The sequence below is a fragment of the Phocoena sinus genome, chromosome 1, assembly GCF_008692025.1.
Source record: "Phocoena sinus isolate mPhoSin1 chromosome 1, mPhoSin1.pri, whole genome shotgun sequence".
Taxonomy (NCBI): Eukaryota; Metazoa; Chordata; class Mammalia; order Artiodactyla; family Phocoenidae; genus Phocoena; species Phocoena sinus.
The window spans coordinates 90,342,406-90,365,428 of record NC_045763.1 but is presented as its reverse complement, the minus strand read 5'-3'; the positions used below and the strand labels follow the sequence as shown (position 1 = coordinate 90,365,428).

General features: G+C 35.6%; 1 protein-coding gene across 3 annotated transcripts in view; it reads left to right on the top strand.

Annotated features, from left to right (window-relative positions):
- Positions 1-23,023, top strand: part of DPH5 (diphthamide biosynthesis 5) — a 37,152-nt gene that overhangs the window by 2,539 nt on the left and 11,590 nt on the right. For all 3 annotated transcript variants that reach the window (XM_032604454.1, XM_032604435.1, XM_032604445.1), the window contains exons 3-4: positions 5,795-5,919; positions 12,724-12,832. In XM_032604454.1, the coding sequence (XP_032460345.1) occupies positions 5,795-5,919; positions 12,724-12,832 (234 nt within the window). The remainder of the gene's footprint in view (positions 1-5,794; positions 5,920-12,723; positions 12,833-23,023) is intronic.

Genomic DNA, 23,023 nt, shown 5'->3' with positions numbered 1-23,023 from the left:
GCACTGTTTTAAACACTTAACATGTAGAACAGGATTATTACTCTTTAATTACTGTTCGCAGTTTTAGAAGCACAGAGAAACTTGTCCAGGGTCATACAGATAGTGAATGATAGAGCCAGAATATGGGCCAAAGCAGTCCTCAGTTGAGATCCACCACTTTTGACCATACTGTGTCTCTGTACTCTTAGGGATAGATAATAGCTTCACAAAATATAACGTCACAGAACACCTACAGAGAAGTTAGAATTCAAGTAAAGTGGTCAATCCTGGATCCCCCCCGTCACAAAATTCCACTGATCCGTGAGCCCCTCTGGGTCTTCAATTCATGTTCTTCCCTGAACAACTTTCCATACATCAATCACCTTAAATGAATCCTTTCTGGAATAAAGTAAGGTATAAATAAATACAATCATGCCTTATATTGCCCAGTAAAATTTTAGAACCACTTTATCTTCAGCCACTTTCTTCCTTTAATTTCTACCTTTTCTTTCTTTTTTAAACAAATTACTTAAATAGTTGTTAAGATGTGCTCGTACAATCTGGTCTCAATAACTCTAGATAGTTATTATACAGTGAAAAAAAGATGGGAAAATTCTGTTTTCTGCAATGAATATATGCTTCCTTTTATCACTAATTACACAAAATAATTTTTTTTAAAAAAGGGCCACATGGATGTTGCTAAAGAAATCTAGAATTTATCTGTTCTTACATTGAAAGCTATTATTTTCAAATTGCCAGATGGGTAGTATTGTTTATATATTCCCTATTATTCAGAAGTTAATTAAACTAGAGACAGTGAATCCAGGAAAGACTTTTAGTTTTGGTATATACAGTTTGGATTTCTTTAGGCACTTCCTGTGGCTAAATTATTATCTTATGTGCCGATTTGATATAACGCACCTATATACGTTATACAACGAGATATAAGCTATGATCTTCATTCTCAAGTGGGTCATGATTCATCTGTGTTTACCCAGGAAAACTTAAATAATACTGGAAGATGTAAATAACAATTCATGACAGTAGTGGAAGAGAGAAACTATAAAATTATATTGCTGACAAGAACTTGATTATTTTATTTAAGCCAACACTTTTTCACCAATTAAGTAGTAGAAGCTATCTCAAATAGCTACTAGGTATTAATTACAATTGAGGTACATGTAAGAGAGAAGGTCACTTCAGACTGTGCTGGTCAGGGAATACTATGGAACAGATGGAATTTGAGCTATGTTTTCAAACGACACATCTCAATTGTTTTATTTTTGTTTTGTTTCTTTTGTTTAAATCATGGTCCAAATACAAAATGATAATATTTGTATAGCTCTTCAGGATAAATGGAGGAAGCTGCTCATGGCCTGCGAGGACTAACTTTGGGGCCCTAGCTACCCTGCATAAAGCAGAGATCATTCATCTCTGCTTGTCTATGCCCCATTTGCAGTTCTGTGAAGTCCTGCAGTCAACTAATGTTCTGTGTCCTTGGGCAGCCATTTAAATTCTTTGCTCTCTTTCATATCTGTAAAACAGGAATAAAGATAGTGCCTATGTCATAAATTGTGGTAAAGATTAAATGAATTCATATGCACAAGTTCTTAGAAGAGTGCCTGACCACAGAGTAAGCCCATTGTAAGTGTATTATTACAGAAATTGTTATAGATGATATTTGATAAGGGGAAGAGCAAGAGACAGTTATTACTATAGATAAGATTTGGTAAGGGGAAGAGAAAGAACATTCCTTGCTGAAGAAAAAATAATAGTGAGCAAAAGCAGGTAGGAGAAAAACAAATATTTGCTATAACTTGTTCTTGGGCAACACCAAAATAACTTTCATTTTCCTCTGGTGTATCTTTTCCCTCTTTTTTTCCTTCCAGTTTTATTGAGATATAATTGATATACAGCACTGTAAAAGTTTAAAGTGTATAACTGACATAATGATTTGACTTTCTCACATCATGAAATGATTACAATAACTTTAGTGAACATTCATCATGTCACGTAGGTACAAAGTAAAAGAAAAAGAATTGTTTTCCTTGTGATGAGAACTCTTCGGATTTACTCTCTTAACAACTTTCATACGTAGAGTACGGCAGTGTTAATTATATTTATCATTGTTCCTTCTCCTTTCTTCCTAACATACTTCACCTCGGTATACCAGCCAACTCTGTTTCCTTGTCCTCCTATCTAACTGCTGTGGATTGAGATTGGAGGGATAGGAGAGAACAGTAAAGAACTTTGCATTGAGAAAAATGAGGCCATCAGCTATGACCTTTATTAGCTTCCTATTTATCCTTACCCTAAATCTGAATCTGTCCTCCCTCCAGTCTTAGAAAATGACTTGTAAGATGAGGTTCTCTTCCTGTTCAAGTCTAATGCCATCTAGATGGGTTTTCTTTCAAACTTCTTCTCTCCATTCCTTTGGAACCTTACTCCTGTCAATTATTCTTTCTTCTTTATGTTCAATCTATATTAATATCCTTTTGTCCTCTCAAGGGTCAAATACAGTTGACCCTTGAACAACTTGAGTTTGAACTGCACAGATCCACTTATATTTGGTTTTTTTTTTCCATAGTAAATACTACTGTACTACTTGATTCGAGGTTGGTTGAATCCACGGTTATGGAGGAATCACAGATATGGAGGGCTGACTATAGGTTATACTCAGATTTTTGACTTTGTGAAGGGCCGGCACCCCTAACCCCTGCATTCTTCAAGGATCAAGTGTATTGTCCATTCCGAAAACTCTCCTTTTTTAAACCTCTTTTCCTCTAGTTATTATTCTGTTTCTCTCTCCTTTTTCCAAAGCTTTTTGAAAAAGCAGTATACTTCTCTTGTCCCCCCACGTCCCCCTATATCTCAAGACTCCTACAAGCTGAATTCCATTTCTCTGAAATACTTCTCTGTTTATTGAACAATTATTTAGTACCTGAGAACTCCAGAGGATAGTTTTGAATTTTTGTCTGTTTTACTTCTTTTGACATAGTTGACTATTCCTTGAAACCGACTTTCAAGACATGGCTCTCTATTGGTTTTATTCCTGCTTTTGCATTTTTCTCGGTCCCCTTTGTAAGCTCCTTATTTTTCCATTCCTACTTTAAATGTTAGTGTTTTTGTTTTCTTTTTAAGATTTTGTTCTTGCATTTGTTTCCATATGCTACTTTGAGCCTTTACTCTTCTACTTTTTGACTAGGTAATATGTTAAATAGTTTGAAACTCAAAGATACTAAAAGGTATATATACATCAAAAGATTTCTATCCCAGTTCTTCCTTCTGGAGGCAATCATTACTAATTTCTTGTGTATCCTTCCAGAAATACCCAAAAGTAATTTTAGCTGTTAGTTTTTACTTTCTTCCCTATATACAAAACCCACCAATGGAAAACTAAGAACTAATTTTGAGTTTTACCTTCATTTTCACGAATGGAGAAGATTAGGGCTGAGATACGAAAACTGTCTAATCAATCATTGGATAATATATAGTATAAATTTAAAATCATTTGTTAAATGGTGCTGCTTGGTTTTTAATTTTCCTTTCCTGACCCTGACTAGCTTTGATGTTCCTATAGCACATATAATGTGGTAGTTAATTCCCCGCTAGACATTATGCTCCATAGGGCAGAAGTCATGTGTGTCTCATTCACACTGTTTCCCAACATCATGCATAGAGCTTGGCATGGAGGTCGTACACAGAAATATTTTTCAAATGAGTGGTTGAACGAATACATAAATAAGTGGTTAAGATAAAAATAGTGTAGTACCAGTCTATTTCTGCTTTAGCAATCTCTTCCTTTTTTTAAACATTCTTTTTAAAGAGGATCAACCTTTGATTGTATTGAGGTGTTAATGTGTGTTTCTCTTTAAGGAGGATGTTTTAAAAAAATAAATCTGTTGTTTCAATTAGATAATGAAATATTTCTTGGTTAGGGTGAGTGATAAATATGAAGTGATCATGATAAAAGTCTTGAGGAGAGAGTGGATTTTCTGTTGTTAAGTCATTTATAAAATATTGGATAGGATTACTGCCAGCATTAACCTAGTAACATGTGACTCCTTGATTTTTAAGAAATGTTAGAAGTTCAGAAAAGAACATTGTTTCCTTCAGTTTTCAATAATCATATGTGTGTTCTCTTACATATGTGAATATAAATGTTCCGCAGCTGTTTTTTGTTTGTTTTGTTTTGTTTTTTGGCTGCATTGGGTCTTTGTTGCTGCACACGGGCTTTCTCTACTTGTGGTGAGCGGGGGCTACTCTTGGTTGCATTGTGCGGGCTTCTCATTGCGGTGGCTTCTCGTTGCAGAGCACAGTCTCTAGGTGCGCAGGCTTCAGTAGTTGTGGCACGTGGACTCAGTAGTTGTGGCTTGCAGGCTCTAGAGCACAGGCTCAGTAGTTGTGGCGCATGGGCTTAGTTGCTCCACAGCATGTGGGATCTTCCCTGACCAGGGATCGAACCCATGTCCCCTGCATTGGCAGGTGGATTCTTAACCACTGCACCACCAGGGAAGTCCCCTCTACAACTGTTAAGTTTATTGGGCTTACAAAATAAAAGTAAGATGTATAAAAATGAAGGATTAAGAAAAAATATGTGGTACAAGTGAAAATAAAACATTTTCATCTCTGAAAACATCATTGTCATTGGGAACTTCTGGAACGTTATCTCTAAGAAGATATTCAGAGAAAAAGAAAGAATCTTTTTTCACATTTGAGGAACAGATTCTACTTAAGTATTAGGAAGTAATTATCGCAGTTGGAACTGTAGCCTTTATCTTCAGATGCTTAATCATTTGTTCATTTACTCATTTGCTTGACAAATATTACTGAGTAGCAGATACTCTTCCATTACAGCAATCCTTATAACTTTTGACATATGATATAATCCTTATGACAAAAATAAACTTCTCAGCATGTAAGAAATAGTATTATTTATCTGTGCATCCACTTTTACTATATTTGAGTCATATTCGATATATTACTCCACAGGAAATCTGTTATAAGATTCATGATCTTGCATAATAGGTTGTAACCACTACCCCATGACAACTAGCACACTCTTACTTCCATGCTGCCATTCCAGTTAAGGTCACCCTCCTGGGTTTGTGCTTTAGAGTTGAACTTCTGTGGATTTGTTCACAAAGCAGTTTGTTTGGAGAATTCTTATATATTTAGAATTCTTTTCTTGCTCCTGCAACTCTGCCTTTTTTAGCAGGAACTAGGAAATACGGTTTTAAATTAGTCTTTCCTGCAATTATGCAGGAATGTTTGCTGGTTCTGTAAACAACTAAATCTTAATTTTCTACTGTTTCTCATTGAAATTATCTTCTTTTTTAGTCAAGGTCTCATAGATTTCCCAAGGAAAATTTAATCAAACCCAGCTACCATGTATGTGTATAATTATTGTTTAATATATTTATTCTGCAGTACTGTGTTTCTGAAGTCAGGCTCATGCATACATGTTCTCTATTCATCCTACAATGTTTGGCCTGGTCTATTAGACCCAAATTTAGAGGTTAATTTAAAATGCAAAGAGCCTGAGGTGTTAGGAGGTCTACCTCCTCTTGGGATATTAAGATAGCCCCAAAGACAGAGTTTAATTGCAACATGATACAGAGGGCTAGCTCATTGAAGAGTTGTAGTCAATGATCTGTTTGGATGGTTGCCAAGATTTGCACAGGCCCCAGACAAAGACTGTTTTGTGTGTGTGAGAGAGGGGTGTGTGTGTGTGTGTGTGTGTGTGTGTGTGTGTGTGTGTGTGTGTGGAAATGGTCACCTGTGTCTCATTTTTATATTGGACTTAAATCTATAGGAAGAGTTTTATGGAAGAAAATTGATTCTCGCTGATAGAGAAGAAGTGGAACAGGAAGCAAATAATATTTTAAAGGATGCTGATATCAGTGATGTCGCATTCCTTGTAGTTGGTGATCCATTTGGGTAAGTCAAAGGAGATATTTTGAGTTTTAATTTATTTACTTTTTTAATCATTAAGAATTCTTTTATTACATTTAAAACTTTATCTTCCAGGTCCTGATAGGGGACTGTTTAACTAGGCTCTGTCTAAAATTTTGTAGTTTAAACTTTCATTATCTTTGAGATTAATGAAGAAAATTTATTTGGGAAAGATGTCATCATGTATCACTTACATTGATTATCAAGTGTCAACTCTAAAGTTTATATCGTTGCTTCAGCTATTTTTTTAGAAAGTCACTTGGGGCATCAAATAACCTAAACTAGTATATCATTATTAAATAAGTATATTACATTATCAAGAGTTGTACCTGCCATTTATTTTGCAGGTAAGTGCAAGTATCTTCTGCTTGCTTTGTCCTCGGCTTTTTTTTTCCTTTTTAATCATCTACTATTTAGCAATACTGTTGTCACTTTACTTGCCTTGAATTGATCATTTATCAAGCCTCAGATTTCAATTTCTTATATCCACTGGGAGCTCTGTTCTTCCCCATTACTAAGAAGATGGACTTATACTTGTCTAGTCAAGCATCATCAATCTCTAATGTCAAGCCAAACAGAACAGTTCTTTTTCTCCAGCTGGTGACCCAGGATTTATGTCACAGGTTTAAGGAACATAAGGACAATTAAATCACTGTGAACCCACCACCAAGGATATTTTTCAAAACAATTACATGTGCATGTAATTGTTTTGTGCATGTTAGTTACATGTGCATGTGTCCGTCAAAAAGAAAGTAATTTATATCAATATGAGGTGCCAGAGATTATGTATCATTATGATACTTAGTTGCAAATGGTATCCAGTCACTGATGAAGTCCAGTAAACCCATGCTACTTGAAGTGAGATTTGCAGGCTATTGCCAGCCCACAAACTTACCAGTCCATGATGAGATAACTACAGAAATTGAAAGTAGGCATTTAGAAACTTTTATAGCAATTTTACAAAATAATTTTATCTCTGCTGAAACTAATAGTAAAACTTTGGAGCTTGTATTATTTTATATTTTATTTTTCTAATAGTTATTTTTTTTTGCATTTTACAAAACTAATGTTCCATGACAATTTAGAACTTAAAAAAAAAATATTGGCCTTTCACACAGTTTGAGAAGCACTGCTGTTGACTTTTGTCTTACCATGTTTTTCATATCCTTTCATTCCTTTCCTCTGTGGCAGCCACTATTCTACCTAATCCAAGCTCTCATTATACTAATTTAATATAGTAGCCGTTTACCTGGTCCAGGTGTAGATTCTTAACTCATTACCTATGCTGTGATCAAATTCATGTTTGTAGATCCACAATTTTAAAATCTCACCCGGGCTCAAAATTAGACTATTATTAGCTTCATCATTGGCCAGACATGAAAAATACTGTCTAGCCTGCTCTTCTACTGGTGTCCTGCCAGTCTTGTACTGAAACCCACACTCACGCCAACCAGTTTGCCCTTCCCTGATCGTCATGCTTTCTCACCATCATGCATTTGTTCAAACTGTTTTCCTCATCTGTAACACCCTTTGCCCTGTTTCTGACTGTCAGAAACCTACTCATTTTTCAAAGCCCAGCTCAAACATCACATTCTCTGTGATATAGTTCCTAATTCACCCAACCAGAAGTTATATCTCTTCCTAACTGCTGATGTTAGTTTTCATATATTACCTCACAAAGTATTTTTTTATTTGTATATTTACTCTTTAGATTTGTAGGCTCCCCTTCACATTTTTATCTCCCTAGCTTCCTTCACAATACTGAGCTTATAGTAGACATCAATTAAATATTAATTGAAAGAATTGTTAATATTTTGCCTGAGGTCATGACGAAGGAGGACCAGGTGTATTTGGACTGACATCCATTCAGCAAATATCTTTTGAGCACCTATCTCATGACAGGCATTCCTATGTGCTGGATATATATTAGATGATAACTCATGGGGTTTACAGTTTAGTAAGGGAGATTGACATTAGTTGAAGAAAAAATAATAAATTAAAAAAATCAATAAATCTGTAAAGGAAAAAAAATAGAGACTAACAGGAACAGACTTATTTATGCAGGGTCATATGGAAAATCCTTCATGTGGAGGTGATATTCAAGCAGGTATCTAAAACGGAAAAGGAAAAGCAGAAGGGAAGAACATTCTAAGCAGAGGGAACAGCAAGAATGTATTCAAGTAACTGAAAGGCCAGAGTGGTTGGAGCTCAATGAGTGAAGGAAAAAGGGACCTGAGAAGGAGTTAAATACATAGGTGGGATCCAGACATGTAAGGCTTTGGAGGGAGTAGGGATTTTGTTTGAAGTACAGTGGTAAACTTTTAGAGGATTATAAGCAGCAAATAATCACAATCTCATTGACATTCTTAAAAGATCACTCTAAATGCTTGGGTGAATGGGTTTTAGGGAGGCAAGGGTGGCTCTGGTAGAAGAGAGAAAAAGACAAACTGGGAAAAATTTAGAAGGAAAAATGCTCGGATGTATATAGTAGATGAGGAAAAGGAAAGAAGTAAGTCTTCAATGATTCTGGCTTTAGTAACTCAGTAGTTGATTATGCCATTTTTTTAAATGATGAAAGCCAGCAGGAAAAAGGGCTGGGAGAAACAAGAATTGGTTCTGGAAATATTTTAAGTTTTGGATGTCATATAGACAGTTTGATATCTGCTACTGGAGCTCAAGGGAGGATTTATCCTGGTTATATGACTTTTGAAGTCATCAGTATCTAGACGGTATTTAAAACCTGAGTAGTGGATGGAATCACATTAGGAAGGAACAAGAGCAAGAACAGAAGACCTAGGATGATCAATCCCTAGGAAACTGGCATTTCATGGTCTCTCAAGAGCAGAGGAGGAGGAAAACCGATAGAGTGTGCTGTCACAGAAGCCAAGAAAAGAGAATGTTTTAGAAAAGAAAGAGTGGTCAGCTTTGATGTACTGCTGAAAGGTTAAGTAGAAGATGAGGATAGAAAAGTGTGTGTAAACTTAAAGGCTTTATTTTATGGAGGAGTTGGTGCTTGAGCAAGGTCTGGTTTAATAGTTGAAGATTGTGAGGTAAGATTGTGGGGTAGGATTGGGGGGCGGTTGGGGTGGAAGGAGGGGTGGAAGGGAAACTTCAATGTAAATGAAAAAACTGAGGCCAAGAGAAAGTGCTGTGACGCTGCTCAGAATCCTTCAGTGACTTCGTGGCCTTAAATCTTTTAACAGTTTATCTACTTCTTCCTTTGGCTACTCTTCTTTTTGACTGTGGTAGAGCCAAATTGTATAACTTTGCCATTTTGTAAATGTTTTGCAGTATTCGTTCTCCATGTCTTTGCTCGTGCTTTTTCCTTAAACAGACTGTTCTTCCTAGTTTTTATTTAGTGAAATAGTAGATTCTTTAAGACCCAGCTTAGATGCCACCTCTTCCATGAATCTTCCCTTATTTTATTCAGGAGTAAGTGCTTTTTTTTTTTTTTTTAAACTTCTAGCCAGTTAATTTTCCCTATGTCAGTGACTAATCATATATAACCTTGTATTTGGATTTATGTAATATTTACTGTAACTGTAGTTATTTTTCATTTATCCACTGGATTACTGTTGGGATATAGTAGCTGGAGACAGGGTGGTAAGGAAGGTGTAAATTTTAATTGGGCCTTGAAGAATTAGAATTTGAATTAATTAAATGGATAAACCAGGAAGGGAATACAGAATGCAACAAGGCACTGAAATTCTTCCATGTATATATATGACCAAAAAAATGTACTTTGTTTAATTTTAAGCCCCTTTCTACTTATTTGAATAAAAATTTCAAAAAGAAGGGAAAACTGTTTACTCAATCTTAAATTCTTTTTTCTAATTTTTAAAGATTTTCTAATATTTTTTAAATATTTAAAAATTTATTATTTTAGCCATTTTTAGTGTACAGTTCAGTGGCATTAAGAACATTCACATTGTTGTGCATCCATCAGCACCGTCTATCTCCAGCAATCTTAAATTCATGGAGAAGGTAATTGAAAGTAAGTTCAGTCAGTTGGTGTAGTTCTCATCTTTGCCCTTTTAATCTAGGTTATTAAAAGGAATGTGGAAGTTAATCACATAAATAATGTAAATGACTCTAAAAATGTTCTGCATCCGTAGATCTGACTCAGTCATGTGAGAGATGACAGTCTTAAGCTTTCTGTCCCCATAAAGAGCAGTTGAACAGGGTCATCATTAAACAGATTCCTTCTGGACTTCCCTGGTGGCACAGTGGTTAAGAATCTGCCTGCCAATGCAGGGATCACGGGTTTGATCCCTGGTCCAGGAAGATCCCACATGCTGCGGAGCAACCAAGCCCATGCACCACAACTGTTGAGCCCGCATACTGCAACTACTGAAACCCATGTGCCTAGAGCCCATGCTCCGCAACAAGAGAAGCCACCGCAGTGAGAGCCCATGCACTGCAGCAAAGAGTAGCCCTGACTCACTGCAACTAGAGAAAGCCCATGCAACAACGAAGACCCAACACAGCCAAAAATAAATAAATTAAAAAACAAATTCTTTCTAAAGGTGGTTCTGTTTTTATTCCATTTGCTATTTTAATATGCTCTGTAATATGTTCATGGTACATGCACACACATACACACACACAAATATTCCTTTATTCACCTGTCTCCTATGTGCCTTAACGTGGATCATTTAATTGCTTCCATTCTGCAAATTAATGTTATTATAAAATAAAATTTAAAATAGACATACTAAGCCTTATACATTCAAATTGTCACCTTTATGAATTTCATTTTATTCCATTGATCACAACATTTTTTTTTAATAATATTCTTTTTTTTTTAAACCCCACATTTGTTTATTTATTTATTTTTGGCTGTGTTGTGTCTTTATTTCTGTGTGAGGGCTTTCTCTAGTTGTGGCAAGCGGGGGCCACTCTTCATCGCGGTGTGCGGGCCTCTCACTATCACATCCTCTCTTGTTGCGGAGCACAGGCTCCAGACGCGCAGGCTCAGCAGTTGTGGCTCACGGGCCCAGTTGCTCCACGGCATGTGGGATCCTCCCAGTCCAGGGCTCGAACCCGTGTCCCCTGCATTAGCAGGCAGATTCTCAACCACTGCGCCACCAGGGAAGCCCGATCACAACATTCTTGAATCTCCTCTTTTGAAATTGCCTTCAGAGCAATTCCAAGTATATTATTAAGAAACATTTACTATTTCTGGGCCTGTGGCTCTATCTAGAACTATATGTGTGTGTATATAAGTATATATGATTTTAGATAGAGCCACAGGCCCAGAAATAGTAATAAATTTGTCTTTACACACGGCAGTGCACACGCGTGCACACGCATGCACACACTTTCCCAGTCACTACAGTGAAACATTTTCATGAGCCATGGACCTGGAGGAATGCCCAGTATAAGGGTGTTAAGCCCATGGTTCGTACAGTTCTTTTTTTTTAATTGAAGCAATATAATCTAGGTAATTGTGATGATAAAATACCAATTTTATCACAGTTTTTCATAGCAGAAATCTGAAAGACTAATTTAATCACATTTATATCAGTTTCACAAAGTCAAACCACTTTGCCAGGTCATTAAATCTTCATAGTACACGAACCACATCCGGTCACTTTAAATGAACTTGTGATAAAAAGAGAATAATTTTAAACCAGTTTTTTCTTTCTGCTCATCTATTTAAATAACTCATCAAGTAACTAATTCAGTTTTCCCTTCGCTTAGTGTTAAATAGTGAAATTCTGTTGAAAGTGATATTAAAAACTTATAACTGGCATTTATATTATTTTTTAAAAGCTTACTTTAAATCAAATTAAGGGTTATTTTTATAGTAGTTTGTATTTATGTGTGTGATTTAAAACAGACTTCCCTGGTGGGCATTCTTTAATCTGTTTCTGACTGCCTTGTGGGGTGAAAGCCCTTGATCTTCCTACTTGGTATGCATTGACCAGTTGACAGGTTCTGCTTGTTTGTATGTAGTTTCTCAAACATGCTAATGTTGCTTTCCCCAGTAGGGCCTGCAGTTTTCATCAAGGGGGAAAAATTCCGTTAATAATGCAGTTCTAAATTGATATGGGGTTAAGTTTCACAGTATCCATATTTATATTTATATGTATTCTCTCTTACCCCAATCTATCTAATTATAATCGTTAGATCTATCTCAAAAAAGGGAAGGCAGCAGGCAGAATAGGCACACGCTTACACATACTAATTATGCACAGTAACAACCAGGCTGAAAACAGTTATAAATAAAATGACTGCTAGACAGATAAAATCCAACTAGGAATATATCAGTCAGAACTCTGATCTACAGGCTGTGAAAATGTTCTGTAAATTGTGCCTTATACAGAAACAAAGCCTTCAAAATAGAGCAGAAATCAAGGAGGAAGTCTAGTGCCATAATTTGGAACTCTGTAGCAGAAATGTTAAGAGTTTAAAGGGACCCTAAGACCAAAACATTTGAGAATTGCTACTCAGGAGTTCAGTTGCTGAGTAATATTCCACAGATGTCTTTTGCAGGTGTTAACAGGAGGAAAAGAGCAAGTTCAAAGTTCCCTTTTTTCTGTAGCTGCCAAGGCTGCTTTAAGAGTGTTAAAGGTGCAGTTCAACATTGTACAGGGCCTGTGTAAACTTACACTTTTCTTGCCCAGAAACCCAGATGAAAGCGTTATGCAGGTGCCTCAAAATATTTGAGGGAAAGCAGTGTCCTTGACCCTTTGATTGACTTGAGCTCATGAAATGCTGTGGCTTTACTGTCTTAAAAAGTTAGCTGTGGTTAGTTTAATCCAACCTGATCTTTTCTCACTACAGAGCTACAACACATAGTGATCTTATTCTGAGAGCAACAAAACTGGGAATCCCTTACCGAGTTATTCACAATGCTTCCATAATGAATGCTGTAGGCTGCTGCGGTTTACAGGTAATACTACAAAAGAACGGGTTTTTTTTTATGGTATTTAGCAAAAATGTTTTAGTTTTCTACAAATTTCCATAGATTTTATTGTATTTCATGAATTATGAGACATTATTATTTTATATAAGACTGTGTATTAAGTTTTTTAATACTAGATTTTTTTATAGTAATTTTCCCATAGCTTAGACTTCTTTTCCCCTCACTGGAATAGATCATTGAAATTTAGCTAGAGAAAGATTTTAATTTTATATCCAAATTGTAATATACCAAAAAGGGAATATAACCAAATTAAATTGGTTAAGTATTCCTAAAACCTTTTAAAATTATTCCAAATGACTTACTCTGCATTGCTGAGACCCATGTTTTTCCACCCAGTATTGTTTTCTGTGCTATTAAGAGCACAGTGATGCAGCATTTCTTAAAATAATCCATGAAAGAGCTAAAAGCCAGTGATATTAGGCTTTTAAGCCAGCTTTGCAATTATTGATAGTAAAGTTAGTTGTTTTTGACCCAGAAATCTTGGTTCTGAGGAGTTAAAGGAGCACTCCATAACTGTGTTTAATATTTTCTTCCAGGCTGCTGACATTCATTTTACAAGTTTGATATCTGTGTTCTGATGTTCACACATATATAATCCATGACAATTGTGACTGCTTGTGGCCAACAGTAGTTTTAAGACTTTATTGATTGTTAAGACGCATTCCTATTTCAGATGTATTATAACAGGAAAAAATTTGCATCTTAGAATCTATGAAATAGGTATTTCCCAGTATATCTTCCTGGAATGCATAATTTAAAATAGCTGTTTACAAAGTAAGGGACAGCATGAACAGAACTATTGGCCTGTATCGGTTGGTTTCCTCTCTGGGAATATGAAACAGGCATTTTATTCTAATGAAATCTTAAATATTTTGATCATATATATGGAGAGTCCATTAGAAAAGTAGTCAAGAGTCTCTCAAATATTCTCAAAATCAAATAAAAGAAAAAATAGTAAAGATTTTTTGGGGAATCATTTATGTATTTCTAATCTCTTGGGAAATATAAAGATAGCTTGATCCTTTCTACACAGGTATTTTGAAGGAAATATAATCCCATAAAATTTAATTAATATTTCTATGCTTTAGTGAAGCCCATGGATAAAAGCTACTATCAGTTATGAAGTACTGGCATGATTATTCTGATCAATGCAGTTTCTAATTTTCTACACACTAATTAGATGTCCCAAATTAAAGGTGTGATACCACACAGAATAAGAGCTGCTGATTATTAGGCACAAAGAGACAACTCACAGCCAATGGATCACCTAGACTCTGAATTCAATTGCTAGTTGTATATATAGGAAATCTCAAAAAACACTTTTTCTTTTCTTTTGTTCTGAGGGTCAATAAAATGCTATTTAATTCATCCATTAAAAAAAAAAAAGTAGCTGTTTACATCAAGAAGCTACATTAGCCTTGGTACCCAATGCTGTGTCTGTGGCTTTAGAGGGACCTGTATTTTCTGTATTACCTATGAAGAGTAGCTCACTTTAATTGACTAATCCAGGCATCCCAGAAATACTGCCTTTGGTTCTGAAGAACCAGAGAAAAAGTATAAATGATTCACCTTTCAGTATTCATTACTTCCTCTTAATTATGACTACGTCTAAATTGGCAAAGAACTTTGCTGTCTGTTTTGTCTTCTAATAAAATGCATACTTTAAAAAAACCTTGCCAATTCAAGTCTTTTACACTTAAAATTTTTTCCCAACATTTCTGTGTTGGAATAAATTGAATTCTTGACTCTCAGATTCATGAGTGATTCTCAGTCCAATATTCTTTCCTCTAGACATGCTATCTTTTAATCATTTAAGAATAATTGCCATGAGAAAGGAAAAAAAGAGAGGAATAAATTATGTGATAGACAAAAATGTGTAAATCTTAAGCTAATGGACTATATATAAGGGACTATATATATTTTTTCATATTGGTTTTAATTTTATTTCTGGTGAAGAAGGTTAGTTAGCCCCTTTCCATCATATTTTGCTCTAAATTATCTTCTAATAATCTATTATTCAGAGTTTTTTGCTTTTTAAGCGTACTTTTTTTTTAACATCTTTATTGGAGTATAATTGCTTTACAGTGTTGTGTTAGTTTCTACTGTAAACAAAGTGAATCAGCTATATGCATATGTATATCCCCATATCCCCTCCCTCTTGCGTCTCCCTCCCACCCCTCTAGGTGGTCACAGAGCACCGAGCTGATCTCTCTGTGCTATGCAGCTGCTTCCCACTAGCTTTCTAGTTTACATTTGGCAGTGTATATATGTCAATGCTACTTTCACTCCATCCCAGCTTACCCTTCCCCCTCCCCGTGTCCTCAAGTCCATTCTCTGTGTCTGTGTCTTTGTCTTTATTCCTGTCCTGCCCCTAGGTTCTTCAGAACCATTTTTTTTTTAGATTCCATATATATGTGTTAGCGTACGATATTTGTTTTTCTCTTTCTGACTTTCTTCACTCTATATGACAGACTCTAGGTCCATCCACCTCACTACAGATAACTCCATTTCATTTTTTTTATGGCTAAGTAATATTCCATTTTATAAATGTGCCACATCTTCTGTATCCATTCATCTGTTGATGGACACTTAGGTTGCTTCCATGTCCTGGCTATTGTAAGTAGTGCTGCAATGAACATTGTGGCACATGACTCTTTTTGAATTATGGTTTTCTTAGGGTATAAGGCATAAATATTTTAAAAGATCTTTGTCTTTATTATGTAAACCTATTATCCAGACTGGGTAAAGGTAGACTAGGGTGACCCTTTCCCTCTGATCCCCACACTGATAAAGAAGTACAGTATTATTGTTCTCATATTTAAAATGGGTGAAGGTATTTGAGAGGGAATTTACTATGAGAATTGACAGTCTCCATACATATAAGCCCCCAAGATCATATCCACATTTACATATATTATTATTATTTTAAATTTAGCTTTCTCTCGGTTTTATATGGGATTTCTCTAAGCAGCCACAAAGTACTGTTTCCCCATCTTGGTTCTGTTCCCTAATCTGGATATGAAATGACTTACTACTAGTGTGAAAAACAGGAAGTACCTTTCTATTTTCTGTCTTTTGTATTTATGAAATCTCTATGGAAGTATAATTCTTGTACCACCCAAGGTATTCCTATCCCAGGAGAAGGAGGTAATTATTGATTCCTTTGTATAGTTTTCTAAGATAAAAGACAAAAAAAAATAATCATATGCATAGCACACTTAAATTTTAAAATAAATGTATATGGATATCCTGCATAATGCAAAAATTTTGGCAAAGTCCCCTTCCTTATAATAGCTCGTCTTTTTCTCTTTACTCTTTGGACTAGCATTTATGGAAAAACAATAACCTATACCAGTGGTTCTCAGACTTTAGTATTCATCAGAATCACCTAAAGGGATTATTAAAGAGTTTCCTGGGCCTTCCCTTCAGATTTTCTGATACAGTATATCTGGAGTAGGGGTATGAGAGTTTGCACTTCTAACAAGTTCTCAGGTGATGCTGAAGCTGCTGGTACAGGCACCACACTTTGAGATTCATCAACCTGGACAGGTAAAAAATTTCTTAGAAAGTTAAAAACTGCACTCTCATTCTTTGAATATGGCAGAATTGGAAAAGTAGATTTTAGTTCCCAGAAATACGCTTGCTAAATGTAGAGTGTTAACAGGTTGCCTTGCCATGCTCTCTTGCTCAATTTTCTAAAAGGGAAGTGGGCACCACTTTCGAAAGGCATTCTGTCATCTATGTGAAAGAGCTTTCCTATGAATTGGAAAACAGCCATCGAGTTGTTAAACAGAAGTTCTACTTGGGTAAGGTTACAGACCTGAACGGTATATACTTTTCCAACATCTTTACCTTAGGTTAAAGAGGAGTAGTATGAAATTCCTAACCTGAGAATGGGTACAATTTTTTTAGCTATCATTTATCAGCTCCTTTTGAACTATCTTTTTTGTTTTTGTTGTTTTCTAAAGCAGCATAGTTCAGAATCGACCATTGAGTATTTTTTATTAACTTTGTAGTTTATTAACCAACAGAGGATTCTTGATTATCAGTATCTATGAAGGTAAGTAGTTGCATAGACTAACACTTCTACACACACACACACACACACACACACACACACACACGCACACATACTTAGCCAGTTGATATGCATTCTATTCTAGGCAAGCCATAAATACACTTCCTTACCACAAACCTCATATACCTAATGAAATTGTTGTTGTTATACGGAAAATATATTAGAGGTTGCCAAGTTAGACATCATTAAGAGGAATAGTGATCCATTTATTCAACAAATACTGTTTGTCTTCTTATTGTTTGCCTACTGAGTTTCTTTGAATATGGTGGTAAAGCTGACGAAGAAGGTCTCTGCTCTCAAAGAGCTTACATTCTAGTAGGAAAGAGAGGCAATAACAAATTTAAAAAATAAAGTCAGATAGTGGTAAGTATAAGAAATTCAAGTAGACTGCTACTTTAGAGAGTGACTAGGTCACTACTGTAGTTGGGTAGTCAGGGGAGGTCTCTCAGGGTGGTAACATTTAAGATTAGATATTAATCAAGAAGGAACAACCATATCCCAGTCAGAAGGAACAGTTTGGACAAAGACCCTAAAGCGGAGATGAGCTTGGCTTGTTAAAGAACCAAAGGAAGGCTTGCTGGAGAGTAGTAGGCAAGGAGAAGAGTGATCTGAGGCTGGATAGGTGGGTAGGGTTGGATCACTAGGCTAATACACTGTCAGGAATTTGGATTTTATTCTAAGTGATATAGACTAACTGCCTTTAGAGGGATTTAAACAGAGCAAATACTTTATCTGGTAAGTGTTTTAAAAAGATATCTCTGGTTGGTATGTGGGGATTGGATTTCTGCCAGGGAAGACTAGAAGTGAGGAAATCAATTAGTAGGGTTATTGCAGTCTTTTAGAGAAGAGGTGATGGGGGCTTGGACTTCATGGAGAGGGTAGGGTGCAATAGACGATTAAAAGAAGTAGATACATAGGAGCGGTGTCTATTAAGAGAATTGAGATTTAGGGAGATGTAGAGAGCCATTTGTGCCTTACTGATAATCCTAGGAAAGGAAACGGACTCTGTATGCTAATGGATCCTACCATCTCACTACCACAGTTATCATGGTCCTTACCCCCATAGACTTGTCCATGGGGCTGGACCCTTCTAACACCATTGCCCAGGTGTTTTCTCTTTTTGGTTGGTTGTATTAACTTGTCATTTCTAGAGAAGTTACCTCCTGTCCTAAGAACCCTGTGCCAGTCTTCCTATGCTTTCAGGACCATTATCAATCTTAGAACTGATTATGTAGAAGAATAGGATTGGGTTTGTCTTACTCCCAGACTCTCGAAGGCATGATGTTTCCCTGAAGTATCTCCTTTTTTCTTATGAACAATTGGTAGTCCCAGCATAGATAATAAGTGTATGTATGTTAAGTGAAAGAAGTGAGACATAGAAGACCACATAATTTATGATTCCATTTACATAAAGTGTCCAGAAAAAGCAAATCTATAGAGACAGAAAGCAATTAGTGGTTGGCCGAGGCTGGGGATGAGAACAGGATTAAGTATAAATGGACATAAGGGATCTGGAGTGATAAAAATTCTCTAAAACTGGATATAGTGATGGTTGCACAACTTAGATTTACTAAAAATCATTTCATGTACACTTGGAATGGGTGAATGTTATGGTATGATAATTATACCTCAATAAAATGGTTTAGAAAAGGAATTATAAGGGGTTTTCTAGATGGACAAGAAGTTAAAAGACATTCCCAAAAGAGAGAAAGGTAGAGTTAGAGAGTCATGGAGACACTTTGGGGCATCTGCAGGGTATTACAGAAACACAAATGAATACATACCACAGAAACCTTGGCTATCTAGAGATTAGTTAACACAAGACTTACAGTACGTATGTTGGGTAAAAACTGACTACATATTGGGAAGAATTAGTAAAGGAAAGGTATATAATGGAAAAGGCTTAGAGTTTAACTGTAAATTAAAAGGTTTTGGTTTTACTTTTCACTCAGGTGGTAACTAAGGAGTCATCTAACTGCTCTGGATCTTGTTTCTTAACTACAAGGGGATGAGGTGGGAACAGGGAGGAATGTTGGACAAAACTAGTGGTTTTCAGAGTGTACCATGATTTATGAAGATGCTTTTGGGTTGTGAAGATAATGAAGTAATTGACCCCAAAACAGAAAGAATAAATCCCTGAGGAGCCAGGACATTATCTTTAACTCAATTTTTAGCATCAGTGATGTTCTGTATAAGAATTCATTTGGAAAAAAGATTTGTCACTAAAAAGTATGAAGAATACTAAACTAGCTAAGTTCTAACATCCTGTAGTTTTGGAAGCTAAAAAGCTGGACTGTTGGGACCTCCCTGGTGGCGCAGTGGTTAAGAATCCACCTGCCACTGCAGGGGACACAGGTTTGAAGCCGTGGTCTGGGAAGAGCCCACATGTTGTGGAGCAACTAAGCCACAACTACTGAGCCTGTGCTCTAGAGCCCGCGAGCCACAACTACTGAGCCTGCGCGCGTCTAAAGCCCGTGCTCTGCAACAAGAGAAGCCACCACAATGAGAAGCCCACGCACCGCAGCAAAGAGCAGCCCCCCGCTCTCAGCAACTGGAGAGAAAGCCCGCATGCAACAGCAAAGACCCAATGCAGCCAAAAATAAATACTTTTTTAAAAAAAGATTTATTAAAAGAAAAAAGCGGGCCTGTTTTCCAGTTTTAGGCAAAGGATACATAGACCAAGATATGTTAGATACTCAAATTTTCATTGAGTTAATTTTAAGATTTTTTTGCAATTAAAATATTAGTTATAAACATGTATACTTTAAAATCATGTTACTTGAAATTCCTAAGTAACAGATATTTCTAACACTTATTTGTATTTTGAGGATTTTCCTAGTCAAAGAAAAATCCATTTATTTGTCGAGAGCCAGGCAAGGGTGGTTGTATTTAGACATTCCTGGTAGTGAAAATCAGGGATTTTCTCAGTACACAAAAGACAAGAGGAACAAGTCCTTCTTCTCTTGAAATCTTCAAGTTAGGCATTTAGCAGCTTAATCATGCCGAATCAGAATTGCTTTTATTATTGTTGCTGCGTGTGAAGAGCCACTTACAAAATAACATTTTTTCTTGATAACAATGCCATATGTATGCATAGAATATCAGGAAAATACAGTAAGTATAAAGAAGAAAATAAAAGCATCCATAGTCTCACCACCTGAAGGTACCATAGTTACCATTTTGGTATGTTTCTTTCAGTCTTTTTACTTAGCACTTACTGTGTGTACATTCTCCTGAATCTGACAGGCTAAAAAAGAGTTACAGATCCTAAAATAATGTTTTTGCATGGTACTGCTTCATTTATTGTTAGCCATTTGTGTGATAGAATATGTTAATTATTTTGTAAAAGTTTGGTGACTGAATGATTTTGAGACATTTTTAAAGGAAAGATAAAGTAAGACAGTTTGAAACGAGGTAGCAATGAGTTCTGCACTAAAAACTGCATTATCAGTTGTGGCTGACTTCAGAGAAAAAGGTTGTATATTTTCTCATCATTATGAAATGCTTCCACTTTCGCTGACTGTTGCATGAGTGACCTTGACTATTGCCATATGTTCCTCTGTTTATATAATACATATCTACTTTGGGAAAAATGTATATTACTTTCAAAAAATAAGAAACTCATTTCCTTCCTTTTTTTTAAATAACACAACACTCATTGTGATATGATAGTCAGCATTTTTGACCTTGTAGTAGTTCTTACTGTTAGTTTTCAGAAGCATTAAATTGCTTTCATTGTTGTCCAGGCACTATTGTAGAAATGATAAAACCTAATGAGTACAAAGAACACTTAACTAGGTAATAAAGGTATTAGAGCTCTACATTACTATGTAACCTTAGCAGAATTCATCTAATAAGTTCTCTGTTCTTTTAGTCACTGGAATTATTTTTGACCACCTGTTAAATCATGAGCATGTTAAAATTTTTTTCCTTCCTTTCCATTTCCTTTTTTTAGTCACTATTTTAATAGCCACCTTCCCATCATTCTCTTCCACTTTATAGTTTTCTGCTTAAATCGTAGATCTGATTGTGCCATTCTTCTACTCAAAACAATCCTGGTAAATCTCTATCCTATAAGAGTATTCAGTTGCTTGCATATGTTTATGTGCTTACCATATTATAAACTCCTTAATTTACTTATCTTCACATCTTCCATGGTACTTTATTGCAGTGCCATGCACATATAATCAATGTGTAACAAATATTTGCTGAGTTGAATTGCTTATTTATTCCCCCCTCCCCACCCCCCCTACCCCAAGTTGGATCTTGTCTTTGGAATTGTATGCTTTAAGTTGTATTCTTTCACTTAATTTGTATGTGGTTCTCTCATTTATATGTGAAAATATAAATCTAGCTGCTCTTCTGTCTACATAGTCATTCAGCTTTATCTGTGTACCTAGTGTATAGCCATGTGTATAATCTTTCCTTACTGTTAGCAAAAGTCAGTGTTTTATCAATGTTAAGCAAAATGTATGTGAAGATTAAAAACAACAAGTATTCTATATAAAAAAACTAGTAACTCTTGATTATATGGTTTTGTAGTACATTTTTTGACAACTGCTGGCTTCAGCTTTCTTTTACCTCACAGATTTAAGTGATCTGATTAGGATATACATATATAAAAGATACATGTGGGACTTGATAGAGTTCTTAGCAAGTTAAATTTTCTAATTTTTCCATATCCAGAAAAGATACTTTTTAATCTAAAAATCACAAAATATTTTCATTTCAATGTAAAATACCACAGCATTAAAATCTAATTATAAAATGGAGTTTTCATAGCACCTGTGCTTCTGAAAGAAAGGAAATACTGGCAGCGAGATGAATTAAGACTATTAAGGTCATTCAGGCAGGTGGTACTGAGAACTCAAACTAAGGTAGAGGAAAAAGAAAATTAATAGTTTCTAGATAAACTGTAGAGCTAGAATTGACAGGAATTGGTACCTGGTAAGGTGTCAGGAATTAGAGATACTTGTTAGAGGCAAAGTCAGGCAATACTTATTTCTAGATACTTGGTTAATGCCATTGTAAACTACTGCCCAGGATTTCCCACCTCTGTTACTTTGTTCACATCATCTCATTCTTCTGCATGTTCAACTTCCCAGGCTAAAATCTTACCCATCCTTTAAGGTCCAGTTTATATCCTATTCAGAAGTTACCTTCAGGTGCGCTCTCGGTGGGGGAAATGCTGAACTCTTACACAATTTATATCTAATTTTTTATTAGTATTTATTACCTCATATTTGTCTTTCTTGTGCCTCTTTTCACTCTTAATTAGTGCCTTATATATAATGTAAGTAAATCATTTGAGTTGAGTTTTTGTCTTCAATTGATAAAAAACATGATCCAGTATCAAGTTAGATAAACTGCTTTCCTTATAACTTACTCTAGGTTAAAACACACACAGAAAGCCTGCATTTACCTACTGTTTTTGAAAACAGTTCTTTTTGTAATCTTTAAATGTAGATCTGCATCAATAATGGTTTGGGGGAAAATGATCACAAGCACAAAGGCTTACATTTTTAGGATGGTAGGTGCTTAGGCTTCTGTAACCTCAGTTCTCGTCACTGTATGATTTTGTTCCAGTTTCTTTTTGTAATTTACTGGTAAGTCCTTGAATTGTGAAACACAAAGGAATTGGCCCGTCTGTTCTTTGAGGTACTGACATCTAAATTGGCGAAACTGTTTGCATAATGTTCCAGAATTCATTGAAGAAGTTTGTACCACAGCCATGGAATGGTTACAGTTCTATAAATCAGGGTCCTAGAAAGCAGTGCTTATGTGAGGTTTTCTTTAATCCCCCAAATTAGACAATTGAAAGACGCTTTTACATAAAGTGTTTCAACTAATGTTTATATGTGACTAGCATCTCAATTCTCTTTTAAATCATCTATCCCCTTCTTTCTGAATGAAGAATTTACCTCCATGACTATATTTTCATGACTCTTAAAATATTGAAAAGCTATTTAAAGTATTTATATATGGTTGCATATGAAATTTTCTTTAACTTTAATGGTTTTCCTTTAAAGTTTTTTTTAATAGAGTAATGTTAATATTTTAAAATCTGATCAGAGATGCCA